Source organism: Condylura cristata, unplaced genomic scaffold (assembly GCF_000260355.1).
Source record: "Condylura cristata isolate star-nosed mole 26May11 unplaced genomic scaffold, ConCri1.0 scaffold00029, whole genome shotgun sequence".
NCBI classification, from domain to species: Eukaryota; Metazoa; Chordata; class Mammalia; order Eulipotyphla; family Talpidae; genus Condylura; species Condylura cristata.
In genome coordinates, this window is record NW_004567130.1 from 20,476,070 (window position 1) to 20,485,263 (window position 9,194).

At 62.8% G+C, this 9,194-nt stretch overlaps 1 protein-coding gene and 1 gene segment (V, D, J or C); both read left to right on the plus strand.

Annotated features, from left to right (window-relative positions):
* Positions 1–1,951: 1,951 nt before the first annotated feature.
* On the plus strand, positions 1,952–2,524 carry LOC101623281. The segment is given in 2 exon segments: positions 1,952–1,999; positions 2,073–2,524. Coding segments are annotated over 2 exon segments (498 nt in total).
* A 4,440-nt stretch (positions 2,525–6,964) lies between these two features.
* Positions 6,965–9,194, plus strand: part of LOC101623744 — a 6,718-nt gene continuing 4,488 nt past the window's right edge. The window contains exons 1-2 of the mRNA XM_004690744.2: positions 6,965–7,012; positions 7,097–7,448. Coding sequence (XP_004690801.2) covers positions 6,967–7,012; positions 7,097–7,448 — 398 coding nt within the window. The 5' untranslated portion in view covers positions 6,965–6,966. The remainder of the gene's footprint in view (positions 7,013–7,096; positions 7,449–9,194) is intronic.

Here is a 9,194-nt window from a genome sequence, read left to right on the forward strand (position 1 = left end):
GGCCCTTGGCCTTGTGGGCTTTGGGGGGCTCTTGGCCATGTGGACTTTGAGGGGCCCTTGGCCTTGTGGGCTTTGGGGGGCTCTTGGCCATGTGGGCTTTGGGGGGCCCTTGGCCTTGTGGCTGTGGCTAAGAACTTGGCTTGTGGCTTTTCGCAGGCTGGCGGGGAACTATTGGGGTTACAGGTCAGCGGGACTGGTCGGTGGCGGCCACCAGCTTCTCTCTCTTTCCCCGGGTCACTCGTCTCCCTCCCCTGTAGTGACCCAGGATCAGCCTGTCCGCTCGTGCCAGCAGGTGGGTCTCATTGTCCCTTTACTCACTCAATGAGCCCCTCCCCAGCAAGCCCCCCAGTTGACAGGGTGCCCTGGAGCATGGTGATTCAGGAGCCTCTTTGACCAGGAGCCCCGAGATGACAGGAACCCTCCGCTGTGGCTGCAGGGCTGGGTCGTCCCCACGGTGACTGCCCAGAGGTGGCCAGGCCCGGCAGGCATCTTGCGGCCGAGAGCGCGGCGCAGCCCAGCCCCGCGGTGGGCGGCAGAGGCCGTGAGCGCCGCGCGTGTACCCCCAGACCTTGGCCTCTCTTCCTGCGCAGATCCCGGACACGGGGTCAAGACAAAGGCCGTGGGAAGACGCTCGGCCCTTTCCCCGAGGGGCGGGTGGTCCTGCAGCTCCAGGGTGCCCAGGCCGCCCTGACCCCAGGCGGAGGGGGCGGGCCTGACCCAGAGGCCGGAGGGAGCGCAGGTGGGTGCGATCGGGCAGCGTCCGTGGGGGCGCGGTGGGGGAGGCCCGGCCTCAGCCGGACAGTCGGGGCGTCCTTGTCTCCTTCCCGGGCGTAAATCCTGTGATGTCGCACTGATTGATTAACCTGCTGCTGAATGTTTTACAACATTTGTATGAAAGCATTTGCATCGGTCAGTCTATTAATATTCCTTTTCTGTGCAACTTCTTGGTCAGGCATGTTTATCCCTGTTACAGCTGCTTTCAAAGGAATGTTGGTGTTTATGTTCTGGGAACAAACCCAAGAACCTGGACCGGTGTGATCGTTGAGTTTATTACTGTGTCCTGCGGAATCATCTGCATCGTAGACTGCGGAGCGAATTGCTCTGTAATAACATTCCCTATTTGTTAAATGAAATCGTCCTGGCTTTCAGTTTTGTTTCTGTTGAATCTGGCCTCCTAGGAAGCCACGCAACTCTCCATTAGAGCGTCCTTGACTTTGGTTTTCATCTTTCCCAACGTGACCAGTAGAGGGAGATGTGGGACGATTCATTTTGCTACAAATTGAGACATTAAAACGCAAATAGATTTATGTAGCAGTGGCTGGAGATTCCTATTCGAACACACACTGCATGGAAAAATAACCATTTACCGAACCTAGCACACAGATGAAGGACACAATGCCTTTTTCTTACATTATTCTCTAGGCACAGAACCTTTAGGGTGTTAGTCCTGACACTTTTCCCGCCCGCAGATCAAACCCTCTGTGAGAGCGAGGCGTTGGCATAACCGCGCGCCCTGGCGGTCACACTGCGAGAATGGGGTCGCGGCCTGCAGGCGCACCCCGGTTCCCGGGCTGTGGCAGCCAGCCGCTGGGCTCTGGGCAGCTGCGCCGGCGCCAGCAGGGGGCGCTGCGGGGCGCCCGCGGGCCTCCAGCTGGATCCCTGTCCGCTGGCCTGGGGCGGCCGGGGCTCCCTGTGGCCTCTGCAGCTGAGGGCCGGCGGCCTGGTGCAGTCCTGGAGCAGGGCCGGCGTGGGGACGGCAGGTGCTTCCTCCCAGGGCTCCCCCAAGGGGTGAAGCAAACTTCCCCCGAGAGTGGGGTGAGCTGAACTGTGGTCCCAGGGAGGGGCTGAGCCCCATTTGCATGCCAGCCCCCCGCCCCACCCCCCATGGCTGAGGGTGGGAAGAAAAGGAGGCCTGGGCGGCCCAGCCGTGTGGACTCGGGGGCTGCGCGCGCCATGGCCCGGACGCCTCTCCTCCTGGCGCTGCTGTCCCTCTGCACAGGTGAGGACCCGGGGGCCCGACCCCTGCTCCTGGCTCTGTGCCGGCCTCACCATCTCCATGTCCCCCGCTCCAGGATCCCGGGCCCAGTCGGAGCTGACGCAGCCGTCCTCGGCGTCCGGGGCCCTGGGCCAGAGCGTGGTCATCTCCTGCACCGGGAGCGGCTCCGACCTTGGAGCTGGCTACACCCTGCAATGGTACCAACAGCTCCCGGGAACGGTCCCCAAACTCCTGATACATGACAGTAGCAAGCGGCGCCCAGGCGTCCCTGATCGGTTCTCGGGCGCTGTGTCTGGCACCTCGGGCTCGCTGACCATCGCGGGGCTCCAGCCCGAGGACGAGGCTGAGTACATCTGCCAGTCACAACGCAGCAAGTGGGGCGGGACACGGTGCTCTGGGCCTGTGGGGAAGCGAGGCAAGAACCCCCAGATGGGCCTCCTGCACCCCTCACAGCGCAGCTGCTTGGTCAGGAGTCGCGGGCCCTTCGCTGGTCAGCAGGTGCTGACGCCAGGGCTCTCCCGAGGGTGAAGCAAGCCCGTGCGGGGTGGGACATGAGCTGCAGCGGCCTCAGGGGCGCGCCGAGCACAAATTCAGGGTGCTGGATGGGCACCAGGGTCAGTGCACACGGCTGGTCAGAGGGTCCCGAAGACGACCCAGACCGCGAGGTTCGGCCGAGGGCCACTTTCAGCACAGTCGGGAGCCCAGTCAGGAGTGGGGCTCAATGCTCCCGGGACCCTGCAGGGTTTCTCCGCCACGTGTGACCCCTCAGGCCCTTCTCTGGGGCTCACCCGGCTCCCGCCCGCCGCTGGTGCAGCCCCTGGCGGCCCAGGGGGCCCCGCTCGCCGTCTTTCTCCCAGTCAGTTCTCTCCATGCCTGTCGCGAACACAGTCCCACGGGGTCCGACTCGCACGCAGGACACTGGGGGGTCGTTCATCCGGAGCAGGGGCTCAGGCTGCAGGGGGCAGAGTTCCCGGGCGACCTGGGGCAGCCGACTCCCAGTAGGGTGTGCCCACCGTCGCACAGGACACCCACTTGTGCCGGACTCCAACAGCATAATCGATTCGAAAGTAACTTGGGGGCCCTCCCTGGGGGCGCAGCGGGTTAAAGCGCAGCACTGAGAAGCTAAAGCCACTCCACGAGAGTTCGATCCCCGCCTGCCGCGGAGGTGACCCACAGGGGGCAGCAGACCTCTCCTGACCCGCCCGCTGCTCCCCTCAGCAGTGGACTTCGAGGTTCTTCTTGTTCTGCTCCCCACTCTTTCTGGTGAACCCTCTCACCGCCCCTAAGCCTCTGGCCTGTACCCCAGGTCTGCATGCATAAATAAATAAATCATTAAAAATAACCTTAACTTGGACATCATCGATAATAAATCCGCTGTTGTTTCATGTTGTAAATTAGTAAAAGTATCTAAAAGTTAAACTAATATCAAATTTCTTAAAAATAGAAGGTAGAGGCCCTCCCTGGTGGTGCAATGGCTTAGGACACAGCATGCAAACTGGCTGCAATCGTTTCAGCCTGAGTTTGATCCCTGCCCTGGAGGTGACCCCAGGGCACAGCAGACCTCTCCAGTCTCCCCGCTGCTCCCCTCAGCTGTGGACTTCGTCAGTTAGCCTGCTCTACTCCCTACTCTGTCTCTGGTGAGTCTTCTCACTGCCCCTGAACTTCTGCCCTGTACCCCAGTTCTGTGTGCATACATAAATAAATCTTTAAAAAAAATAGGAGGTAGAGATGCACATTACTGTGCAGGAGGGGAGTGGGGTGCATTGCTTTAACATATGTGGCCTCTGCAATACTGACTGTGGCCAAAGTGTAACTCGAGGACCCATGGAAGAATATGAGCTGGCAGTATTTTCTCTACTTGAAAAATCTAAGCAATCACTGAGCGCAGAGAAGCCTCGGTGGCCCCGGGCGGCTCCACGGCTCCCGCAGCCCGTGGGTCAGCGCGGGACAGTGAGCAGACCAGTGACCGGCCATCTGCAGACAGGGGGCTCCGGGCTTCGGTCCTGGAGGGTGCCGGCGCGCGCTGTGGCCAGCGGGGGGCGCTGTGGGACTGTCCCGGCCCCTCTCACTGTGGTGCGGCTCATTTTTGCGGTTGACCAGCCCTGAGGGTGAACCCCGACTGCCCAGGTGGTGGGCACTCAGCGGCTGTGTCCTCTTGGGCTGGCCTGATCCCCAGAGAAAGGCCCGGAGTGTGCGGGCCGCAGGTGCTTCCTCCCCCAGTTTTCTCCAGCTGAAGCAAACCTCTACCTCCTCAGTGTGGGGTGAGCTGATCCCCAGCAGCAGGGCTCAGGGAGGGGTGGGGAGCCCCAGATGAATCATCTGCATGCCCAGCCCCTCCTGTGGCTGGTGGTGGCCTGGGCAGTCCAGACACAGCTGATTTCAGGGGGCTGTGAGCACCACGGTGGGGTCTCCTCTCTTCCTTGCTCTCCTCTCTTTTTGCACAGGGAACTCAGTTTGGGGGTGGGGGAGCTCTCAGAAGATGCAGGGGGCCCTGAAAAATCTCCTTGTATCAGACCCAGATCACCATCTCCCTGTCTCCCCTCCCAGGATCCTGGGCCCAGTCTGTGCAGACGCAGCCGCAGTCCATCTCCGGGGCCCTGGGCAGAGGGTCACCCCTGCGCTGGGAGCGGCTCAGTGTTGGAGATGGTCACTCAAGCAGTGGTTCCAGCAGCTCCCAGGAAAAGCCCCCAAGCCCCCGATCCGTGGTAATGACCACCGGCCCTCTGGGGCCCCTGGCCGGTGCTCGGGCTCCAAGTCCCTGACTGTCGCGGGGCTCCAGCCGGGGACGAGGCTCAGTACTTCTGCCAGGCCAGTGACGGCAGCCTCAGTGCTCGCCTGTGCTGCAGGCCGCAGGGAAGGGAGGCGCAAACCCCTCTGTCTGCAGGAGCAGGAGCCCTGAGCTGCTGTGGAGGCTGGGGGGGGGGGGGAAGGTGGGCCCAGAGGCTGCTCTCTGTGCGGGCCCAGCTCGCCCAGTCCCGGGCACGCCCCTCCCATGCCCTCAGGGTCCCCCAGCAGTCCATGCATCAACGAGGCTGTCATACTGAGGGACCATTTCAAGCTGGGATTGCTCCCCGCCCTCAAGGGTGGCGGCCAGGGTGAGCAACAGCCTGCGGGCAGCCCCTGGGCTCCAGCAGTGAGCCGCTCGCCTGGGCCACAGCTGAGCTGGGCAGGGGCGTCAGGTGCCCCACGGCCCCCTATCCTGCTCCCCCGCCCCTGGGGCTTGGGCTGTGCTGAAGCCGCCCGGACACGTGGGTGAGGTGGGTTCCTGCCGAAGCAACGTGGGTCCAGTGAGCACCGGCTCTCTGGCTGCCTCCAGCCACTCCACGAGGGGCCCAAACTGCCCAGACCCCGCTCAGCCTGGGGCTCACCTGACTCTGAGGCAGGTGTCCACTTTTCAGTGCCACCCAGAGTTGTAGACGGACAATCACATGGGAGCTCAGCGGGCAGAAGCCAGACAGCGGGAGTTGCGGGCGGACCGGAGAGGCACCTGGGGGGATAAGCCCTGGCAGCAGCCAGGCTGAGCCACTCAAGATGGGTTCAGGTCAGGGCCCTCCTGGGGCGCAGGGCTTAAAGCCCAGCACTGGGGGCTGCCCGCAGCCCCTGCAGCATGAGTCCAGTTCCAGCCAGGGAGGGACCCCAGGGCGCAGCAGCCCCTCCTGGCTCACGCTGCCCCCTCAGCAGTGGGTTTCAGGAGATCCGCCTGGTCTGCTCCCCGCTCTGTCTCTGGTGAACCCCCTCAACGCCTTTGTACTTCTGGCCTGCACCCCAGTTCTGTATGCATACAGGAATAACTCTTTAAAAATAAATGAAAACATCAAACAACTGCAAAGACCAGAGAAAACTGACTTCTTGACTGACAAAGTGCAAAGGTTGGGCCTCCTGGTGGCACAGGGCTGAAAGACGGCGCTGTCAGGCAATCAGCGCCACAGCGCGAGGTCCAGCCCCGGCCAGGGGGCCTCAGGGCGCAGTGGGCCCCTCCTGGCTCCCCGCTGCTCCCTCAGCAGTGTTTCAGCAGATCTGCTGGTCTGTCTCTGGAGTCCTCTCACCCCCACCTGTAGCCTGTACCCCTGTTCTTGTGAAAAAGAAAAAAAATGCAAAAGCTGAAGAGAATGGAACACAATTTTACAATCAAAAAGAAAAAAAAAAAAACACTACCAACCTAGAGATGTATCCTCCGTGTCTCCCCCACAGGGTCCCTGGACGATTAAGTTCTGGTTTGAATATATCACGCGGCCCCACCAGCTGCCACGATCCTCTGGTCTGGGAGCGGAGACCCCAGGTTTTCCCTTTCCTGCTTCTCCCTGAATCCTGTTTCTTTCCTTACTCCCACTCCCAGGACATAAACATCAAGGCAGGAAATCTGAAGAGAGATAGTTTTCTATTGGAAACGATCTGAATCGAAACACAGTTTTCAGTGCCAGACCAGCTTCCCGGACACGGCTTCTGAATGTCTGTGTAGTGTGAGATCACCGCAGACACCGTCCACCGTGAGGACTGAGCGGTGAGGACCTGTCCACACCGGCCTTCGGGTGCCATTCACCCCGGAGTGGGGTGCCCAGGACTCTGGCTAAAGACCCTGGACGCTGGGTTCAGGGAAGGCAGGTTCTCTGCAGGCCAGCAGGGGGCGCCGGAGACGTCGCTGCGGGATGCCCAGGGCCCCCAGCCGGGTGCCCTGCAGGGCCAGAGCCAGGGCTGGACCTTGGCCCCAGCGGGCACTCAGCAGCCCTGATCCCGGATCCAGGCGCCCCTGTGCCAGGGTCCGCGGTGGGCCGGGCGGGCGCTTGCTCCCAGGCCACCTGGGGGCACCCGTGAGTCAGGCCTCGCCTGCCCACAGCCCAGGTGCTGCGGTGCAGGGGGCAGTGCTGGGCGTATTTGCATGGGCAGCGCCTCCCTCTGTGCCAGCGGGAGGGGATAAGAGAGGCCTGGGCAGCCCGTTCCAGCCTGCAGGGAAGCAAGGGGCTGCGCGCGCCATGGCCCGGACGCCTCTCCTCCTGGCGCTGCTGTCCCTCTGCACAGGTGGGCACATCTCAGAGGTCTGACCCATCCTGCTGACCGAACAACCGCCTAGGACTGACCCTCACTTGCTGTGTCTGTGTGCAGGTTCCCTCTCGCAGCCGGTGCTGACCCAGCCGCCCTCGCTCGCCGCGGCTCCTGGGGCAACGGCCAGACTCACCTGCGCCCTGAGAAGTGGGCTCAGCGTTGGCAGCTATGGCATATTCTGGCAACAGCAGCTGCCAGGGCGCCCTCCCCGGTACCTACTGTCCTACAAGTCAGACTCGGAAAAGCACCAGGGCGCCGGGGTCCCCAGCCGCTTCTCTGGGGCCAGCGACACGTCGGCCAACGCAGGGGTCCTGGTCATCTCGGGGCCGCAGCCCGAGGACGAGGCTGACTACTACTGTGCCACATGGGACGGACTCTCCGCATCTTCACAGTGCTGCGGCCCCGGGGGGAAGTGAGACAAAAACCCCTGCTCTCCCTGCTCACGGGCGCCTGACAGGACCCTCCACTCCCACAGGGGCTCAGCCTGCACAGACAGGGCCTCGGGCGCTCCCACAGCCTGGCTGGGGCCCCAGGTCTGGGCCCGCCCTGGCCAGCCGGGACGCGGCCCTCAGAGCCACCCCTTGAGGCTCCGGTCAGGTCCCATCCCGGGCAGGACTCTGACTCCTCAGCCTCAAGTGAGAGGCCAGCCGGTGTGCTCCAGAGTGCAGCGGGGGATCCCTGAGTCCTGATGTGAGTGACTGCGTGGGCCCGTCCGCCGCCACACGCACTGTCCAGGGCAGGGCATCGGGCCAGGCTCGCTCTGGTGCTCCCTGACTGCTGTCCCTCTGTGTATGCCCGTGAGTAAAGCGCCGAGGCAGGGGACTGGCAGGGAATTGTTTTCCCACCGTAAACAATCTGATGAAAGCTTGATGTTTGCAGTTTGCACAGCATGAGGGGCCTGGCTTCTGGGTGTCTCTGCGTGACCCTGCGAGTGTCTGGAGGCTCCGTGGGAGGGAGGGGGGCTCGCGTCGTCCCTTGGCATGGGGACACCGGGGGCCAGGGGCTGACGGAGGGGACGGTGCTGCCCCCACCGGCCCCCAGAGCCCACAGAGCTCCCCTCTCACCCAGGCCCAGCCTGGGGGTGACTCCCACCACACAGACACGTGGCCCCACGGGGAGAAGCCCGCTGGGAATGCACGAGCACAGCCGGACATATTTGCAGACATCAGAGATGTTCCCGTCCACCCGCGGCCCTGGGGCTGTCCACTGTCCGACTGGGCTGGGCGCAGGGGACCCGGCCTGTGCCTGCGGAGAGGGGCCCTAGCTGGGTCGGCCGTGGGGCGACGGGGAACTTCAGTGTTGTAGCGTCGTGAGCAAAGCGGCTCTAGTTTGAGCGACAGGAACCGTCTGCATGACAGAAGCGATGTGTCCTGGGGCCTGGGCCTGCTGCTGCTCCGTTTCATGCTGCCTTTCAGGCTCACGGCGCCTGTGTCGTACAGTGAGCACGTAAAGCTTCCCACTGACTCGTAGCGACATCGCAGCCCGGACTATCTCTGTTTTGGGGGGTCACCGATGAAGATCCAGCCTGCGCCCCAGCGCCCGGCCAGGCCGGTGAAGGGACGGGCAGAGCCTCGCGGCACCGCAGAGGTCAGGGGTCAGCATTTCCGCAAGGCCTGAGGCGAGGGTCTGGGCGACGCAGAGAGGAAACAGTTGGTCAGCAAGTGGGTTGCGTCCTGCATTCAGCTCCCCACACTGGAGCAGCTGTGGGCACTGGACGCTCCCACGTCATCGTTGCAGCCGGACAGAGACGACATCGGAGAACAGTTTATGTCAGGCCGACGGCCTGTGACCTAACACAAAAGTCTGCCCAAATACGACTCAGATATCCCAAATCTGGGTCTTCTGTGTCACGGCCACTCGGCTAATCGCAGAACGCGTCAGTTTTCCTGCCGGAAGTTCCCAAGCTTGTGTTGCAGCCAGTCACAGTCAGGTGTGATCTGCGACCACAGCTGCCGTGCCGATGGCTTCTAGAAGCCTCTGCGGCGTCGCCGGCGTCTTCCTGGAAACCACACGTGCGGCACTGTCTCAGCTTCCCCTACATCCTGTCACGCTGGCTGTCCCCGCGCCATGGCACCACGTCGACGCACCTCTGGTCACGGAACCTTTGTATAATGCTCTCAGCACAGCTCTGCACGTGCCCTGGAGCCTGACGACAGAA